Source organism: Clupea harengus, chromosome 12, assembly GCF_900700415.2.
Source record: "Clupea harengus chromosome 12, Ch_v2.0.2, whole genome shotgun sequence".
In the NCBI taxonomy this organism is placed as follows: Eukaryota; Metazoa; Chordata; class Actinopteri; order Clupeiformes; family Clupeidae; genus Clupea; species Clupea harengus.
The window spans coordinates 23,190,891-23,211,536 of NC_045163.1; the positions used below are offsets into that span (position 1 = coordinate 23,190,891).

Here is a 20,646-nt window from a genome sequence, read left to right on the forward strand (position 1 = left end):
GCGGTTGGTTTCATTTTAAGGGGTAATTCCTGGCTCGCATTGGACATTAGAAACCCATTTGCCTGTCAGTCAAATTCTAATGTTGGCTTTTCTCACATTTATTTATTTATTTATTTATTTATTTATTTATGATGTTATGCCACATGATAATATAGCTCACTAAGATCCACTCTTCTCTCAGTGAATCATTGGGACATAGATATCTCTTGTATATATAATATGAATATACATTTTACTTTGGTGATGGACCATATGCGTAAAATAATGGACAAAAAACATTTTGTATATGGCCTTTTTCTCTTAACAAGTGGCCTGCCTCAATTAATTACTGTTTAGTTCAATGATGCTATTGGTTAGTTGCATTGTTTATGATTGTCCAATAACGGCCTCTGGAGCGATACTGGTATTTATCCTTGATCGTTTTCTGGACAGAATAAGGATTTTCTCAATTATTTTTAAGCCATATTTTTATCAGTGTGTGTAATAACTTTGTTAAAGTCTATAATAAAGATAATAATTTATCTTCATGACATATGAATGGAATATGTCTTTTAAGTTTAACCATTATGACATTTTGACATTTTAAGGTGTTTTTATGGGCAAGAAAAAAATGCTTAAATTTATCAGTTTGACTTTTTTATTTTCTGAGTCCAAACACAATAAACAAACCCCTGGTGTAAGCACCATGAGGATAAGTTCTAAGGATATAAGTTTGGAACCAGGATGTAGTACTATAAATATTGTTGAGGTACAGTGTAGAACCACTCAGACATTGGCTGATGTGAAGTCTGCATTAATGATCCCCATTTATCCCTGGATAAAAAGTACTTGGCTACATCTAGGGAAACAAATGTGCAGTGCATTTTTTTTTTATCTCAATATCTCTTTGCTTCCTCTGTATGGTTTATAGGTTGTCTCTGAAGATTGAGCCAGGAAATAGTTCACCACGAATGGCCTCCTCTAAAGAAGACCTTGCAGGTATGAGTCCTGACTTTAAGTTTAGAGACTTTAACTTTATCTAACAATGAATGCTGATGTTGGCACTTGCTGATGTTGCTGTGTGTGTACACATGTTTCTTGAACAAACATTATTATAGAATATGGTGTGCATGTGTGCATAGGTTTTGTGTCTATCTGTGTTGCAACCCTCTATATTCCTGCTGGCCCTTTGGGTCCGTGGGGTCCTTCGAACCTCCAACCGGCTCCGAGTCACATCCTCGGCCATAAATCATTCCGCTGAGTAGTGCCCCCAGAGAGACGGGCTGTTAAACCTGTGAAGCCATAGAGCACATTGGGCGTAGCGGTAACCTACAAATGACCTTTTTTAGTCACGGGGAGCTTCCCTCCCTCCCGCCCTGGCATGCGTTCGGATGGCGTCCATCTTACGTAGGTGGGAGTCCCTGCCGTGGTGAAATGCTCTCGCTGCAACAAAAGTGCACTGTCCATCTAGAACAGCAGGCAGGGGGATGGTTATTGGAGGGCCCTGATGGATATGACAGGCACTCCTTTGAGTCTGGGGGTGAGGCCAGCGAGGCTCTGACGTGGATCTGAAAAACACATGAGGCCACGTTCAAGGGCTCCCCAGCTAGCCGTTACTCCTAAATAACAACTTTGCACATATAGTCATCTCTCCACACCGAGCTCGCCCATCATGGTCCTCAAAGCAGCAGGGGGTCACCATCTATAGGCTAAAGATGGATTTTAGAGATCTGTGATTTGTGAGCACAAACATCAACAGAACCCCCCTGCCCCCACCCCAACCCACACACACACACACACACACACACACACACACACACACACACACACACACACACACACACACACACACACACACACACACACACACACACAGTTCTCTGCTCTAGGTGCAAAGCTGAGAGGTGACTTAACAAGATTGGAATGCATCCATGGGAATTAAGTGGCAAAATGTGGGGGTTAGGAGTGGGGGTGGGGTGGTGGGAGAGGGATCGGGGGGGTTGGGTGCACAGACATTAATATATGAGGGAACATCAGAGAGGCTTTGGGAGAGCGCGGGATCAGAGTCAGAAAAGGAGGCCTCGGCTTGTCAAGAGATTTTCCCTGCGAGAGCTTTCAAGTCGCTGGTGTCTACTCCGACTTTGTTCCACCAGGGTGGTATCAAGCAAACTGCCTTTGGGCTCGTGTCCTGATCATGTGACGCCAGGATCACATTTCTGAAAATGGAAGCAAAGCACAGTAAAATGCATCCAACTGGGTCAGCAAGCCCTAGTCACGCGAACTACATGTACTGCGTTTTGCGATAATGATGTAGAGAGAATGGCCTAATGTCCTCATCATTCCGAGCAAGGCTCTTGAGGATTGTAACCTAGGCCTTTTTCCATGTAAAAGCCACGGCTCGAGCTCTCCGTGACTGAGCTATGTGTGTTGTTTTGAAAAAAAGTTGCCATGGTTACCAGGGCACCGTGCACCCTCTCCATGCCCCTTTACAGCACGTTTTATTCTCATCACACGGGCCACAGGAAGTATCTGAGGCACCATGTTTTCAGTGTAATTTCCCTTCTGGCCCCACAAAGAAGAAGTGAGATTAACTAATACGGTTCCCAAATATAGCCCGGTCCCTGCAAATGCTATTAAACTGTTGTATGCAGATTTTCCAGCCAAGCCAGAATTAACAATGACAGGACATCATTTCCAATTTAGTATGTGTGATTATTTTTTCCGCCAAATATTATTGCCACCGTTTCCTATAATGACAAACCCTGTAATGACTTGGCCAGAAGGCATCGCCACTTGTTTTGGTGCAGTTAATCTTTCTATCGACATTACTGTTATTTCTATTGAGTTAACCAGAGCCACCGTTAGCACCGCCTAGCGTTAGCAGCATTCAGTCTCCACAGTGGGGGCCATGAGGACAGGGACATCACAGGGGCCTCTGTCTGTTTTGTACAAGAGCAATCCGGTCATGTGGACTGCAGTCTTGTCCAAAATCCTTTAGTTTACTTTCTGTTATGTAACATGATTTAACTGCGCTGGACTAGCTGATGTACAAACCTCATAGGGGCACGGCCAAGAAGATGAGGTAGTGCAACTCAAAGTCTCCACACGAGCAGCAGCATGCAGAGTGAGAGAAAACAGACTATGTGGCACTGAAACGAAAAGCCTAAGTCTAAGCAATCTCATTTATTTTTCTACCCGGAGCATACCGAATGATTAGCAAGCGTGTGCCAGAGCTACATGTTAATTAGCATGCAGCGCATCTTTCCCAGAATGTTCCTCTGTTTTTGGCAAACCACCACTCACCCACACAGATATGCAAACATTCATGTTGCGGGGCCAATTAATAGCCTCCCCTCTCCCTTCTCCTTGAGCTGTTTTGGTCATCAGAAGGCAGTGAGTTCTGCAGAGCAGAGCGCGTGTGTCTGCTAATGACAAACAGGCAATGGTGTTTTCCATAGCAGAGCCTCTCTCAGTGGACCGCAGCGGCCAAGAATGACCAAACTGCTCCTCCTGTTTGGCTGTAGGCCTCGGGTGGTGTGGCGAGGTGTGGAGCGGAGGGGTCTCAGAGACCAACGCATGGTCAAAGCACCTTTGTGTGTGTGTGTGTGTGTGTGTGTGTGTGTGTGCCTCGAGGCTCTAGTGCGGTTGAAAGCAAACAGCGTAAAGGGTAACTCGACGTAAATCATGAAGGTGTGCACAACACCAGTAGACTGTGGCAAAGAGGCTCTCTCTGTGAATGGTGTGTACCTGTAAGGGGAAGTTTGTGCAAAGGCACATGACACCATTGCAGGGCACTAGTGTACCTAGTGTACCCACCATCCACCAGCTCTCACAGCCCTTCAGCGTTTACTTTTTCCACAGCCCCACTGAATAAGCAGGAGTTGTGATGTGATTCTACATGTGTAACACAGTGGCTTTACTGAATGCTAAAACCAGGGCAGGTTCGGATGTGTAGGCAGCAAGGTTACATAAGCTGGGAGATAGGTCAGATGAGATAGGTCAAGACCTCAACATCTGGGAGAACAGTCATCACATGTGGGCTGAGGAAGCAGAAAGTGACTAGTTGGCTGTTTCAAATAAATAAAAAAATGTCAACATGCTGAAATCATACTTATTCATCATTATTACTCTCAAAGACACAGCTTTTACCCTTGGATGACCGATCGCGGATGTGCATGACTACGCTCCTGACACACACACGTAAGATATGACCCACTGACACTGAATTCAGCTGTTTGGGGAGAACAAATGGAAACACATGTCTACCTCGATGCATGACAGCTTGACATTGTTAAAAGGGGCTCGCAGCGAGAGAGCCTGCTTCCTCAATACACACATTTGTGTCATAGGTCATCCACCTGGCATGCAAGGTAGTTGTATAGACATTCTGTCTTGAGCTTTATGGAGACATATTTCAGACCTTTAACAGCCTGCCTGGTATCTAGCCCATGAAAGTGCACCCCCCCCCCCCAGGGTTACCTCAGTGACAGACATTTAAAAGCAGGCCTGAAACAGGGAGTGAGTGTGTTGGAAACCAGCTCCATGCCCACTCACGGTAGTCCATTGAAGAAAGCTGGCCTCGATATGCAAGCAATGAATTATGGGTTCCCATGTGTTTCAGCACCCCTTCATTTTTTTTCAAGCAGACTTGTAGGCATAATTGCAAGGGGAAATGACCGCATTTCCCAGGGGGCCGTGTGTGTTTAACAGAGCCGTGATGAACTTCTAAATGTAGCCGTTGTGTCATGGCAACAGAGAGGACTGGAGGGACGGATTGTTTCTGCGCAGCGCTAAATGAAAATGAAGATGTCATATTGCAGATATGTCACTTGACCGTGTGTGCTACCTAGCTACAATATGTACAGTAAGGGAAAGATCAAAGCTCATCTGTTGTACAACAGCATAAATGAAACATATCAAAAGTGCACAGACATGTTTTTCTGTGATTGCAGAGTGGATTTGTTGTTGTTAGGTTGTTCATTTCCCAGTGGTTGGGCGCTGCAGAGGATGACGAGCAGCTGCCCACCTTCATTAAAGCGCAGGTGCGGCTCAGTCCGCTAAGCAGAATTGACGTAGAGTGTTTCTCCACTGTGACCTAGAGACCAGTGACTCACAAGCAAAGCGAACAATCATTTACGGCTCTCGGTGTTATGATTGGAAAGATCACTTTTTTTCTCAATGTTCAAATGTCGGGCATGCTTGGTTTTACCTGATGGATCGCACCGCCTCTGACAGTTTTGGCTGCCTCAGCGGTGGTCCGGTGGAAAAGAAGTACGTCATGAGTCAGTCTATCAGTCAGTCGGAGAGGGCTCTGGCTAGTCATGCCATGTGTTAGGTGTTGGCTCTTGGACATCGGCCTTGTCTGTTGGCATGAAATGTAGCTTAGCCAGGACAACCTCCTCCGGCTCAGTGAAAGTGAGAGTTTTGATTCCTGATAAAGACTTATCCCAGCATGTTTTTACCGGACATGCTTATATACACTCCTGAGATGTACATCGCAGAGAGTGAGTGCTGTTCACTAGCATCGCTGGAAAGACTCGTAGACCATTTCCAGCTCTGTGAGAAACCTCATGAGACTGTCGGCGGACGACTGGACGCCACTGAGGCGAGAAAGTCAGGGATGCGCTCACTCCTGTCTCCGTTTCGCCAGGTCCTTCTGAGGTGTCCGCATCCGTGAGGTATAACAGCCGCAGGCCCACCTGCCCCGACGCGTCCGTGGCCGTTTACATGCCCACCCCTCCCCCTTCACGGCACAGGAAGAGCCACAGCCTCGGCAACAAGTCAGTCTCCCTCGCAAACACTGCAGACACACACACACACACACACACACACACATATACATACATACCCAACAATGGGATGTGGATTTGATAAAATGCTTTCCATGCTGATCAATATCCACTCTCTCTTTCTCTCTCTCTTTTTCTCTCTCTCTCAGTATGATGTATCAGTTTGGTATTGCGGAGAGCAAGAGTGCTACTTTCCCCATTGAGAAAGCTCGCCACCTGCTGGACGACAGCTTCCTGGAGTCTCAGAGTCCTGCTAGACCCAACCCCGCCAACGCATCTTTCACCAACGGATTAGCACTTGGTCAGCCTAACCATTTTTGGTTTAATCTCTCTGAAGAAATACCAGGATGTGATTTTTAACAAATGTTAAAAGCTAAACATAATTTTTTTCAAATCAGAGAATTGTAAATACTTCCACCACAGCCAGATGGTCCTGCTTTGGCTCTTTTAAAGTCTTCCTTCATCACCAATCATTCCTTTATGTCTCTCTCTCTCTCTGCAGACAGCAGTGAAAGCTCCTTCTATGAAGACTTGTCATCCGGAGTAGAAAGGTGAGGTGCTCATTTGGCATCTTTTGCGTTGAGATGTCCCATGACCTGATCTTTTTTGTTGTTCTGATGTTGTGAGCTTGATCTGTTGTCTAACATCTGATGTGTTCATTTTGTATTGTCTATTATGATATTTGTTGTCTATTGTGATTATTTTAAATCACTACCCCAGTAACATATGTTTTGATGTCTGTTCATGTATATATGCTATCGACAATAATTGGTGACCGAAACGCTAAAAGAGAAAAGGGAAGTACGTATGATCATGGCCCTGTTGATGACTTAAGTTGGCTGTCTGGGGGACTAGACTGACTTGTGCCCACCATGTGTGAACAGGGGGCGCATGTATGCCACTCTAGGCCCAAACTGGAGGGCCCCCCCACGCCTCCCCCCCAAGAGCTGCAGTTATATCTACAGGTACAGTGCTCTTCTAGGTGGTGGGTCAAAGGTCATGCAGTAGGTCACTCATCTTGGGGCTGGGGGGTCACAGTCAGCCAAACGTGCATGCCCTCTCTCTCTCTCTCTCTCTCCCTCCTTCTTCTTTCCACTGCTCTCTTGTTGCTGGGCCTCTCCTTTCTTTCCCCAGTAGTAAGATGATGCTGTAGCGCAGTCTTTTCTGATTGCGGGTCCTGGCATTAATCTCCAAATGAGTCTGTAGGACACTCTCTGGGTCTCGCTGTGTGATGGTGGGGTTGGTGTGAATATGGTGAACAATGCGCTTCCGACCTGACTGATTTGGCCCCTCAGAAGTCTGTGTGGCAGAGAAAGATCTCGCTCTGATTGAGAGCACAGGCCTGATTCTCATTACCATTTAGCACTTGTCATTTTGGCACAAGATGAATGAGCCATACAAATGCACACAACTGCCAGCACCTCCCAAAGGGAGACACAAACCTCCACCCTCCACCCCCACCTCCCTCAAGACTCCACCCTGCCTGCCTCCGTCCTCCATCTCCACCTCCCTGTCTGCAAGGGCTCCCTCTGGCGTGTCCTCAGGGAGCCCCACCACCCAACATCCTCTCACCAGTCTGGGCTCCTCTTATCTGGCCTGGGTGATCATTTCCCTTTTCCTAATGTGCTATTAGCCTGCGTTCGACCCTGTAGAGTAATGATGAATACACGTCCTTTTGGCATTGCTCACGCCCGCCCATACCTTCACATTTAAGGCACGCGTCAGCTTTTGGCTAGACGTCGTCAGTCCATCAGCTCGATCATCCTCAGCACTCTGTGTCTCTGAGTGGCAAAGTTTTCCTAAATCGAGCCCTCTTGGCTCTCCATCTTCACCCCCACCAGCCCCTCGCAACTCAACCCCGTGTGCGGAGCCTCGGAGGCGGGGAGCGTCACCATGGAGGGTCCCCTGAGACGGAAGCCCCTGCTGAAGAAGGGCAAGAAGCCCAGGGTAAGTGCAGCGGCTCATTGACTGTCATGGGGGAGTAGAAGGGACCGACAGCAATGAAATGTAGGTTAAGACACTTCTGGTGATATTCTGGGAAGATAAGACACTTTTAAAAATAGTACATCATACATTTATACAGCATTAAAAATGCTATCTATTTTCTATGCTATATAAATTGTGAAGTGCAGAATACATAGATGTACACAATTAAATGCATACAACAAGATAACAAAAGTATTAATGACTTTTTCAATCAGCAGTTTTGCCAGTTCTTGTATCTTTGCTAGTAGTGTGAATTGTATGCACATTGTGTCCTACCGGAGCCTTTGTTCATTGACCCCCATTTTCCATGAGATAATCCTCATGTGTACAGTTGAGGCTTACGTGACCATTTTGGTTCTAATCCAGTGTAAGATCTGCATGGTTAACGCATTACCTCGAAGGTAAACTGACTGATTATGTTATAATCAAAATTCTGATGTATAGTTGTCGTCATGGACACGGTACTGGGTGTCTCTCTCCGGCTCGACCCTGAGCCTCTATGGGACCAAAGCGCTGAGGGCCTCAGAGAGGAAGCATGTGAGTAGCTCTCGCAAGTCTGTCTCTCTCTCTCTGTGTGTGTGTGTGTGTGTGTGTGTGTGTGTGTCTGTGTGTGCGTTTGTGTGCGTGCGTGCGTGCGTGCGTGTGTGCCTGAAATAAGCATTTATTGCAATCAGATTTGTTTGAAACAAAAATGGCACTTCTGCATCGGTCTTGTGTTGAGCACCATTTGTGAAATAAACAGAAGTAGACACTAAGAACATGCAGCTGAACGTGTGAGATGTGCAGAGACTCTGTGTTGACCCTGCATGTGTGGGTCTGGTATTGTGCTTATGGGACTGATGTCATGCTGGCTCATCTGGCTTGCTTCTGCAGTACAAATCAACTCCCTGTAAAACGGTGTCCGTGATCGGCTGGATGGCGGTTCTGCCAGACAACCCGGCAAGACCCAACATCTTCCAGTTGAACGACCCAGACAAAGGTGAGGCCGGCACCCATCAGAACACAGAGTACACAACGCTCTCTCTCTATCTCTCTCACTCTCTCCCATCCGTCAGAACGTAGAGTAAGCCCCGCACAGCTCTCTCTACCTCTCTCCCCCTTTCTCTCTCTCTCTCTCTCCCAAACATCAGAACGTAGAGTAAGCCCCACACAGCGCTCTCTCTCTCTCCCCCTTTCTCTCGCTCTCTCTCTCCCAAACATCAGAACGTAGAGTAAGCCCCACACAGCGCTCTCTCTCTCTTTCTCTCTCTCTCTCTCTCCCTTTCTCTCGCTCTCTCTCTCCCAAACATCAGAACGTAGAGTAACCCCCACACAGTGCTCTTCTTTCTCTCTCTCTCTCTCTCTTTCCCCCTTTCTCTCTCTCTCTCTCTCTCTCTCCCACCCGTCAGTACGTAGAGTAAACCCCGCACAGCGCTCTCTCTCTCTCTCTCTCTCTTTCTCGCTCTCCCACCATATAAAAATAATGACATCATTGTCGGAGGTCCCCTTGTTAACCCAGAAGGTCAATCAACAGCGGAACTCCAACAGAAAGAAAGACAGGAGCAGAGGGGGGGGGGGGGGGGGCTTTCCTTCTGCCCTCCAAACACTAAATCAGTGTCTGCTCTCTTCAGGGAATGTTTACAGGTTCCAGACGAGTTCCAGATTCTCGGCCATCCTCTGGCACAAAAGCCTTGAAGAGGCAAGCAGGAGTAAGAAACGCAAGGTACCTCAGAGAGCCAGTCTTCTCATCAAGCACATCTATCAAGCACATCTGTGCCTCCCACAAATCTTTTTTTGTAATAATTCTTTGTAATAATGATCTTTTAATAACAAATGTATATTATATGATAGCTGATATAATATATATTCATAACATAATGTTCTCTAATCTTTTTGTCTTTAAAACCAAAATCATATCTGACCTCTTCTCCAGGCACCAGCCAATCTCATGTCATTTGAGTGAAAAGGAGACCGTCCGTCGTCCCCCCCCCCCCCCCCCTCTTCATACACCCCCACCCCAAATAAAAGCCCCCCCTCCTGCTTTTTCGGGGGCACACCAGTGCCAAAGCTCTTTGATGACGATGACGACGACGACCACGCGTGGGCGCCCAGACGGATGAACCAGAGAGGAGCGCAGATGGACGTGTGCTGGCCAGGCGCAGACGGCGAGCAGAGACGGACGGACGGACGGACGGACAGATGAAGTGACTCAGGCCAGTGGCTGCGCCGCTGTGCCTGCGGTACACGCTGAAGGTCATCCCCTCTCCATAAGGATACGAGGAGGTCATGAACAGACACACAGCTCCCTTACCGCTGCCCCCGCTCCCAGCCTTAGATGGATGCTTTTTGCCCCTCGTGTATATGTGTCTGTGAGCGTGTGTGTGTATATGTGTCTGTGAGCGTGTGTGTATATGTGTCTGTGAGCGTGTGTGTATATGTGTCTGTGAGTGTGTGTGTGTGTGTGTGTGTGTGTGTGTGTGTGTGTGTGTGTGTGTGTGTGTGTGTGTGTGTGTGTGTGTGTGTGTGTGTGAAGGCGTCTGCGTGTACATGCCTCTCCTGCTAAATGTGAATGAGCATGTGCCACTGTATAGCCCATGTTGGGTTGCCTAGAAGTATAGTTGGATGTGATGCATAAGCTAACGAGAGAAGACATTTGCTCAGTGTTAGTTAAGAGAGGACGTCTGCCAAAAGTCTGGGTTCGGATAAAACGGAGTCGAACCCCTGCTTGTATTTTACTAGACTGTTTTAATAGTCTACTGCAGATCCAACAGGTTCACCTGCACACTATTTATTTGTAAATCTGGAGGTACTTACTGACACAAAACCATAAATCCATCCTTGGAAAAACTTGAAATTTCTGCTCATCATCTCGCGTGTAAGAGTCATATAACCTATGTCTGCACATGACTTTGGGACATGACCCTTGAATTCGCTGAGTAATTATGTAGTTATTACTTGCACTGAGACATAGACAGTGTTACAAAATGGTTTGCTCTGTCTTACTCTCCCTTATAGCCTTAATACTGGATATTGATATATACTGATGGTAATTAGTTTTATACCATATATTGAAGATTCAGTCTTAGGTTTGATCAGTCAGGATTCAGGTTTATTCTTGAAGAATGGCGGCCGACCATTTGTGAGACAGAGACTTTCAGATCCATCCTCCCTCACAGAACTTCACCTCAGTATATCTGATCTATTCCTTGTAGGATTTGCTCTTAAAAGCTGAGTTTAGGGGTGTTACCGTCTATTCAAATGGGCCATGGGTGCCGGGCTCTTTGTCTCGACCTGGGGGGGGGGGGAGGTGAGTCTAATATCTCACCTCACTCCCCAGGTCAGCCCAAGAGTATATTCACCCAGAAACTGTTTGCATGCTAGTTAAATCCAAATAAAAGTAACAATCATTACTAGGTATAATATCATTTAATTATTGACTATGGCATATTCTTATGACCTATGCCGGTCCCTTCAATACTGTATATGGTCACCTCTGCATTCTCCAGTGCAGGCATGTCAAACAGGGCGAGAGCAATAAACGGTTAATTTAGCTCCACATATGTGCCAGTCCTGGATCCAGTACACAAAGTAGATGATCACCTGAGCTCAAATTGATTTTTGTTTGGGACAGTAACACATGTCCAGGTCGTTCTGTTATACCGCACATATTCAGAAAACAGACCCTCGTCAACACCATTACGGGTGTCAAGCCCAGCCATGTTAAAACTTTATAATTATGGAAACCACTAATCGCTACAGAGTAGTGATTTTAGTTTAAACCGTTCAGCTTTATTAATATGGTGGTACAAGTTCGGCCTAGATGTGAACATATTATCACATTTTCTTCCAGGACCGAACAAAAGAGTTTGTTAACGTAAGGAAAAGAGATTGATCCAGTAAGCCATTATTACTAGAACAGCTGTAAACCAAGCTGTGACTGTGAAGAATCGGTACCACAAACCTATTGAGCTACTTTTTGTTCTTGTTTCTATTGTGAGCTTATACAGTAGCAGTGTTAGCAAGTGATCTTGTTTCATATCACTGAGAATGTGCTTTTGAAAATTTAGTTCAGCTACATTAGTTCTTGGCCTTAAATCTTAGCAAGATAAAATATTCTCAATGAAGAATAATGGAATAATTTGGTTAATGAAGACTGTCTTAACCGTCCTCACAGAACTAGCAGGCTATCATCAAAGAAAAAATTTATTGAAAATGACCTGTAATGTTGTTAACGGACTAATAGCTTTTGATCCGATTCATTGATTAAAATCCAAATGAAGTCAAAATTGCCATGCTATGCATGGTGTCAAAATTGCCTCCCCTAAAGTGTTTATGAGGCCAATTTCGAATCTGTGGGTGAGTTATTTATTTTAATTTTTATATCATTGTTACCACTTATCTGTAATTCAGTGTTTTTAAACGGTGTGCCACATGAACAAGCTTGGAGAAAAAAAATGCTTTTTTTGTGGAAACTGTACAGATTGTAGACATTTGGACACCTTCAGGATAGATGCACACACACACTTACAAGCATATACACACACACACACACACACACACAGACATATACACACTCACACACACACAGAGTCCTCCCTTAGGAAACAGTGAGACACCAGAGATCTTTCATAAAACCGGGTAAAAAAAAAGAATAGGCTGCTATAGTTTAGAACTGCCGTTGTAACAACACAGCTTTGATTTACTCACATAACCCAAGTTGCTTCAAGTTCATTTTTCAGAACTTTGCAGGTTTATTGCTGACATTAGCAGATAGTTTTCTGCATCAGTGAAATATCTGAAACTTTAAACCATTGACAATAAATGCTCATGTGTTTTCTGCAGACACATATCCCTGCAAGCAGTAGCACGTTTGACACATTAGACGTAAATTTGATGGAGACATCTGAATTGCCACTGAAGTGTGACATCCTCTCCAGATGTATTGATATCAAAATGAATGTGAGAAAAGAAACTGAGGACCGTGTTTGCTTAATGCAGGCGTGATAAACTTTACCTAAATGAAAATGAATCCTGATTAATTATCCCAGGAGCACCTGCCTCTAATGAAAATGAATCCTGATTAATTATCCCAGGAGCACCTGCCTCTACAGTCATCCCTTTTCATTTGACACCAGCGCCAGTAGTTTTATCTTGTTTTATTCATATCAATTTGGATCAGCTAATCTCACTACCACCCAACTGTACCTTCTTTACAAAAGCAGCCCTGCCTATGTATAAATATATATGTATTTATCAGTGTGTTTCAGTTTTTTTACTTTATATTTCGAAATGTTTGTTTATATGATTGTGTATATTTTGTCTTAACATACATGAAGTAGTAACCTGTGACAATGCATGTGATTTGTGTTCTACTGACACTTTGTATTGCCATGGCAACACACTTTGTTCAACGCCTCTTCATTTGGGGGTTGCAGTCCAGTATGTACATCATCAGCTTTAAATGACACCGAATTGTGTATTAAATACCACTTAGCTCCACGAGGTGCAGTCTCTGTAGCCTTGACTATTGAGATGCTTTCAGGATGCCTAGTGTGTGCATATTCATATTATACAGGAAACGGCCACACCTGTGCAGTGTTTTAAAAGTGCTTTCATAGTCTATCAGCTCACCAAATCTATGAATGCTTTTCACCCCAGACTACATAGATTTCTCCCTGGTCATTTGTTAAAGCAGAAACATTAGGGAACAAAAAAAGATTGTGCAAGAGTTTGCTACTTTCATTTATTTTAAAGGCAGCTTATTTTAATTTTATAAACATCTAGCCAAGCCAACATCACACGCTTTGAGATGGTCTGATTGTGTACTATGGCAGAAGAAGAGCTGAAACAGTGCCTTGCTCACTCACTCACTCACAACCCCCACCCTACACACACACACACACACACACACACACATACAGTATTTTGCCATTTGTGACATGCAGTCTCATTTCTTTCAGTTTACCGTCTGCATTAAAGACAATGGAAGACTTTTTAAAGTCATGTACTATGACTATGTATTCCACAGCATTACCAAACACCTAAACCCACCTGCCACACCTTTTACTAATTAACCAACCCAATCTGATTAACTCAGAACCAACTACTGGTACAGAGAGGAGAGCAAGCATGTCCGGTAGAAAAGCCTTAGGCCAAATAACTTCACTGCCTGACCCGTGCTTCTGGCTGTTGACCCAATTGTGCAGAGTTTAGGTAGCGGTAGTTGCTCAAATACTTAAAAACGATTAAAAAAACACTACAGATATACTGGTTCAGTAATGTGACTTTGTGTGAGAAGTCTTCAAAGCTATTAAGATACAGGGCAGGTTTATGAATACACTTCCTGCCAACGCTTCTGTACGGATGTGTTATTGCACCTCCACTAGAATGGCTCAGATGTTGGAAAGGTAAGTGTGTTTGTGGAAGAAAGGCACAAGACTAAAGAAAGTATCATTCTCAAAATGGAGACGTTAGGAAATCCCATACCTTGGTAAAGATGCACACGGTGACTGAAGATTATGCTTTTAAAAAAACTGAGGATTGCTTCCTATAGAGGGAAAGGAAGGACAGAGGAAGAGCTAAATGTTGTCCAACCCAAGGGCTTTTATTTTGCCATGCTTGACGCTTATGACAGTGTGTGGTGGTTTACTGGTTCTAATGAGAAGTCTGAAACCTGTACTGTTATGAATGGATGACTCCATGAATAGACGGACACTTCACGTCTCCAAAACTGTTGAAAAAGGGGTGTTTAGCCGCCCCCCTCCCCCCCAAAGAAAAAAAAGTGTTACTTTAAGGCAACATCTCCTCCATGTTTTTCTCTCCAGTAGTAGTACGAGTCAAATGTGTGATGTAATGAGGTGATCGTGGCGATGGCTTCCTGTGTTGTGGATCGACGGCCGACACGAACTCTCAGGACCAAGGTGGGGTGGTTGGGTGCAGAGCTTCAGGGTCTTCCTCGTGTTAAAGTTTATTCCCTTATCAGTAACGCTGGACAGGCCCGAAGGCCAGGTTACATAACCACCACGCCACGCCGAGTTCGTGCTGACACAGCTGGCGTTCCAGTTCGCTCTACTCACACTATCTAAAAGCAGACTGCATGTGTGTGTATATGAAACTGCAAGTGTGTCAAACAGTTGTAGAACCTAAAAGCAAAATAACTAAAATAATAAAAATAAACCCAAAAAACGAGAAGACTTTGGTCCATGCAATATCTAAGTTGGCCGTTTTTCGATTATTTTTATGTCTTTGTTTGAAGTCAAAGAGCACCCTTGGTTGTCCTCCCCCCCCTCCTCTTGCAGAGATGGTGACCTCCTGGTTCTGTCTTTGCCAGGCTCCACACTGCCTGTTCTACCCGTTCTCCTTCCACAGTACCAGTGATGGTGACCTCCTGGTTCTGTCTTTGCCAGGCTGCACACTGCCTGTTCTACCCGTTCTCCTTCCACAGTACCAAGTGAATGCTATGGTCGGGCATGCTGGTGGCAAACACCAGGCCTGAGTCATTGTCCCCGTCCAGTCCGTTGAGCCAGGCCGTGACGCCGGGCAGGAAGCTGGAGCCGCGCTTTGACTTGCGGTAGGCCGGCAGCGGCCAGCGGCCCGTGATGACCTCAGTCCTCAGGTCCATCACGTACAGGTAGCTGTGGTCGAACAGCAGGGCGAACACCTCGCCGAAGCTCAGCAAGGAGAGGTTGGGCATGTGGTGCGTCTTGATGACCCTGAGCACCGCGGCGTGGCAAACGGATCGGGAGATAAAACACAGATAGGTAACTTGGTGTTAGTGTCAAGACATGGAACAGGCTGCTTTATGTTGGTACTTAAAATGCAATCCATCTTTATTTGGTTTTACTTCAGTAACATCACAACCACAGGGAAAAAAATAACAGAGAGGCCATGATATTTAGTCTTTCCATTAATCTCAATCTGCTTGCTGTGACCGTGCCAAAGCTCCGGAGAAAAGCTGCTCACGAGGGAGCTAAGACGGCGAGGAGACGGTTGCCGAGGCTGGCAGCCATGGCGACAGTTCTGGGGGTTACCTGAGGATATCAAAGCTGGCGAAGTCCCACTGGTAGACGCCCAGGTCGGAGCTGCAGATGACATGGCGCCCGTCGAACTGCAGACGCGGCTGCAAGCAGACGCTGCGGTCCTCTGACACGGCCAGGGTCTTCAAACACTCACAGTTGATCTCCCTGCCGATGGGCCAGACCTAAGGGAGCACAGCATCATTAAGCCATTTAAAAAAATCTGTTAACTGCTGTGTGATTAAAGATATCAAGACACGGCAAAGTTGAGAGTCTATTTGATGATATCGCTAATTACAAAGCTAACAATGCTACTATGGTTGAGCCACTCAACTGAGGCCCTGCTCCTCAAGATCTCCTCAGAATGCACATGAATCCACTGCTACTGCCTCAGTGTGAGACGGCAAACCACCCCACTATTTGGTCAAGCCGACTCCATGGATGACACTCCGGCCGGTGTTAAAACAAGCCTTTAGAGACCCCTTGTGGGTGGAGTGCATATTAACATATCTGGAAATTCATGGTCTTAGCAAGTCCGACAGACAAGTCCAATCATGTTTACCTTGATCTCATACTTATCAGCACTCAGTAAGGTGTAATCCCCCGGACTGTGCATCATGGACTCCACTTCGCTCATTGAAAGAATAACCTGGAGTAAGGAAAGGGAGCAAACAAGCGAGCAAATTTACATTCAACTGGAAACTTGCCATTCACCAACTTCACAAGGTCTTCTCGCAGCGCCGAAAAGCATGAGCAAAGATGGAAAAACATGGGGGGTAAGGTGAGCCTACCTTGGTGACCCACTCCGTGTGCCCGGTGAACGTGTTGAGACATGCCCCTGCTGAGAGAGCCCACACTTTGACGGTGAAGTCGGCCGAGCCACTCACCAGGGTGTCCAGGTCGTCGTTGTAGTCGACGCTGAACACTGTCGAGGAGGGAGCGTAAGGGAAGATGAAGAAGGGAGAGGGGAAGGGGTGAAGAGAGGGAAAGGAGAGACGGAGAGGGAGCCGTCAGCAGGTTTCACTCAGACACATCAGTCACAGCAGGACTCGTCTCACCTCCTCCACTCCAGTCAGGAGTGAGTGAGTGAGTGAGTGAGTGGGAGCTTCTCTAACTCAAACACAACAGCTGCTCTCCTGGGAAGGCTGCAGTCGCTCACCTTATGTTTAAGAGTTACTGGAGAGGAAAATACATTCTCCATAATTTAGAAACTAAACGTTTCATTCAGGATGTGATTTAACTCATTATTGCCAAATCAAAACCAATATTGAACCGTCCTAAATACTACTGTGAAGCAATGAATGAAGTTTGATTACTTAGCAGAGTATCAGGCTCTCTCCACACCTTAGAGGTGCCCTTTTTACTGGCAAGCTGGAAGCATGTCTATACAATGTATCTACTAAGTATATCTTCAAACTATTTACATATACAATACATTTGATCACATCGCAGAGATTAATGGCAGTTGCACACACCTCTGTCAAACGTCCATATGTAATGTATACAGGTACACATTAACTCAATGCAAATTTTGACAGCACAGAAGTGTACAGGTGGAAAACCCATCAATTCAAACGGCTCCAAGAAACGCCTAGAGATGAAGTTGTGAATGTCAAAGGTCAAAGGTCAGCCAGAAATTCAGCAGACCTATGGGAAAGGTCAGCTGGTCGCAAATGGCCACGGGCATTCTCAGAGCAGGCAATAGTACAAAAGGTTATCTGGTCATCTACACTGCCTCCCCAAACAACATTTAGCCGGAGTAATGTGAAATACGATCGGCTTTAACAGCATGTGCAGTAAAATACGTTTAAGAATCACCTCTTAAGCCAAACCCCAGCACTGAAAAGGTGCTTAACCACTGAGCATTTCTCCTCCTCTAAACACTCTAAACTGGAGTGTGAATTAAGATGGAGTCTGACCTCTGTGTCAATGTTCTGTGTAGTGTTTGTCTGTGTTTACATTCAGCTGAGGCTGAGCGAGATCCAAGCTGAGCACCCACCTGCCCCTGTGTGCCCGCGGAACTGCTGAATTTTGGCACCCGTGCTCCACTCCCAGCATGCAATGGTGTTGTCAAACGATCCGGTCACCAACTTTTGCTCGTCGAATTTCACTGTGGCGCAGGTGTGGGTCTGGATCCCGTAGATGCACTGCCCAGTGCGAACATCCCACAGCTTTGCAGAGAGATCATCTGAGCCTGCAGCCAAAGGTCACACTCTGATAAGGACACCAGCTATCCCTGAAGCACTATCAGTCATGCACCCACTACACATACACGGCCTCCAAAATAGTGTACCTCAACCAGCAATAAAACCAATTACACAAAACAAATATATGTATATTTAAAGAGTAACAGTAAATATCTGAATTACCAACTGCATCATATAGCTGTGTATTCACAAAATACAACTTATCCAGAGCTAGTGCTTTTGATAATGTTTTTTTGTTTTGTTTTAACGGTGTTGTTCCTACCTGTGCAGAGGAGACCATCTTTGTAGTAGAGCGCATAGACCCGGGCGCTGTGGCCGATCAGCGAGGACGTCTCGAAGGCCTCCTCCTCCTTCAGCTGCTTCATGCGCAGCTTGGCCTTCAGGTAGATGCACTTCCAGTGCTGTGCGTCCTGGATGGAGTCGTCGATGCGCCAGCCCAGATCGCAGCACACGCCCTGCCACACCTCCGTGCAGGTGCTGATCACCTTGTTCCACTGCTTGCACACCAGGCAGCAGGTGATCAGTGTCTCTGGGTCCAACCAGCGCAGCAGGTAGAAGGCCAGCTCCAGGGGCAGCAGCCGCAGGAAGTCCCTCTTCAGCAACGTCTCCAGCCCATTGGACAGGTAGCGGAGCTGGGTGGCGCCGCTCAGGGAGATGAGGCGGTCCAGCGACTGGTTCCTCTGCTGGTCGCTCAGTGTGAGGTAGGAGGCGGAGACTGATTCCAGCCACCCCTCAAAGGCCGCCTTCTCCATGAGCACATCAGAGCGTCTACCTGCAGAGTGTGGGCATGAGATCTCACCTTCAGAAAGCCTAATTGGGGCCTGCACATACAACAAGACTGCATTTGTGTTGACAGATTCACACACTCAGCATGCATTACAATTCCAAGAACGGGCTGTGCACCATCACTGCTATCAGGAATAGCTCTGCTCTGGTGACGGGTAACAGTAAAACATTCTCCTCTTCAAAATCAAGTTCAAGACTAAACGCCTTACGCACAGTAGTTAAGTAGATCACAGTCTATACAGTCATGATAAGTAGGTCTGACACATAACCCTTTCGTAATAAGTGCAAAGTCCCGAGGCAAAGAACGTCTTATTCCACCTGACGTAACATGCATTTATTAAGGCTGTCAGACCAGCTGACGCAGAGCATACTATCCACATTTGACGTAGGACCCATAACTAACTGTGTAGCAGACACTCAGGCAAACTGACAACAACTGCAGGCGTTTCTAAACGTGGTTGTTATCCAGTAAAACGGATAAAATGATCCACTAACTAAAACAGTTACATGAATTAGCTATACATACCGAGGCCGCACTTACGACTCAAGTTAAATCGTGTAGAAGTGTGAACTCGGCATTAGCTTCACGTAATCGACGGAATGCGAATAGCCAGCAAGTTACAAAGATAGCTAGCTAATGTTGCCTTTCCCAATGCCGAGTTTAGCGACAACTAACGTTACACAGTTCATTGGTTCAATGTTTAGCTAGCGCTGACACAGTACTTTACAACTCAGATTAAGTCAGCTTACGGTTAAAAGAATGATATGTTACAAACAAGTCTACAAGGCATGGTTGTGGATGTCTAGCGCTACTCACCATTTCCAGTAGAACGGGTATCAGTTGTGAATATTATGCTAGCTAGCCAACAGAAGAGCTAGTTAGCTAGCTAGCTAGGCAAAACGGACGGGAATATTAGCAAAATGATAGCTAATGTTAGCATCAAACATAAAACCAGTTGATTTGAAAAGCGATTGTCTTGCCTCACTGTACAACTCAGATTATCTGAATACCATATTAAATATGTGTTCAGTGAGAGGGAAACGCGTTTGGTCCACTCAGTTGTCAACTCGTTTTCGTTGGGTAGCGAAAGCTTCCTAGACTAACTAACGTTAGCTCGCACTCCGTCAAACTAGCATATGCTAGTGTCAGCTAGCTGTCTAGTTTGTAGACATGATTTATGAAAACCACCTCTATATTAAGAACTGCAACTTAAAAACAGCAAGCATCGCCCAATTATCTACATTTGTTTGTTCGTGCTTCGGCGTAATATTATTTTAAACAGCCGAGTAAGTCGTTTTCATACTTAATTTGCTAGAGTTGATAATCTAGCAAGCTAAACTGTTATTGTAAGCCACCCTCACAGGTCCGCAAGTATAGTCTATGGTGAAGGCAGCAACAACACAACCCCTATCTAGTGGTTAGTACTTCAAAATATAAGGTGCTGTTTTTCAAAATGAAAACGTGCAATATTGTACAGTTTGTCAAAATGTGGTGCATTTACCCAACAGGCTACCCAGTGTGTGACATTCAGAAACTACAAAAACGATTTCTGTAAAAAATAAAACTGTGATATGCATTGACTGTGTTTATTAAGAAATGAATAGTGTATTATAATGTATTAAGATTCTGTTTTGAAACTTAATTGGGTTTTAAATTGGTTAAATATATTGTAACCCCCAAACCCCATAGGATGTAGGCTGAAAATAAAACATTCTGTATTTTATTACACAAATCTGCAAATGCCAGCATGCAGGCTAGTCAATAGTTGTGGTAATTTTTCAGCAAGGTAAAGGGGGGAAATGTTACTGTAGAGGCAGTAGAAGTTCTAGTGCTGTATACAAGTAAGATTCCATTAGCCAATCCACATATGACTATGCTTACTCATAACAAAATCACTAAAAGAG

The 20,646-nt window shown here is 45.4% G+C and overlaps 2 protein-coding genes across 5 annotated transcripts in view; one reads left to right on the plus strand and one right to left on the minus strand.

The window, feature by feature from the left end:
• Positions 1-9,721, plus strand: part of LOC105911107 (ras-specific guanine nucleotide-releasing factor RalGPS1-like) — an 83,082-nt gene extending 73,361 nt beyond the window's left edge. For 2 of the 3 annotated variants that reach the window (XM_042709375.1, XM_042709376.1), the window contains 10 exons: positions 911-978; positions 5,630-5,759; positions 5,918-6,069; positions 6,271-6,319; positions 6,653-6,733; positions 7,610-7,715; positions 8,199-8,291; positions 8,628-8,733; positions 9,365-9,456; positions 9,667-9,721. In XM_042709375.1, coding sequence (XP_042565309.1) covers positions 911-978; positions 5,630-5,759; positions 5,918-6,069; positions 6,271-6,319; positions 6,653-6,733; positions 7,610-7,715; positions 8,199-8,291; positions 8,628-8,733; positions 9,365-9,456; positions 9,667-9,696 — 907 coding nt within the window. In that variant the 3' untranslated portion in view covers positions 9,697-9,721. The remainder of the gene's footprint in view (positions 1-910; positions 979-5,629; positions 5,760-5,917; positions 6,070-6,270; positions 6,320-6,652; positions 6,734-7,609; positions 7,716-8,198; positions 8,292-8,627; positions 8,734-9,364; positions 9,457-9,666) is intronic. The other variant, XM_042709377.1, reaches the window with a different exon arrangement.
• A 3,741-nt stretch (positions 9,722-13,462) lies between these two features.
• On the minus strand, positions 13,463-20,144 carry fbxw2 (F-box and WD repeat domain containing 2). 2 transcript variants are annotated; one of them, XM_012839886.3, is made up of 7 exons: positions 19,559-20,144; positions 18,218-18,727; positions 17,748-17,942; positions 16,540-16,673; positions 16,311-16,397; positions 15,764-15,933; positions 13,463-15,445 (listed from the first exon to the last, which is right to left on the minus strand). In XM_012839886.3, exons 2-7 carry the CDS (start codon positions 18,705-18,707, stop codon positions 15,157-15,159), a joined length of 1,365 nt encoding a protein of 454 aa, XP_012695340.1. In that variant the 5' UTR covers positions 18,708-18,727; positions 19,559-20,144; the 3' UTR covers positions 13,463-15,156. The 2 variants fall into 2 exon arrangements, with proteins under 2 accessions (XP_012695340.1, XP_031433618.1); XM_031577758.2 differs by having other exon boundaries at positions 18,218-18,776.
• Positions 20,145-20,646: the final 502 nt, after the last annotated feature.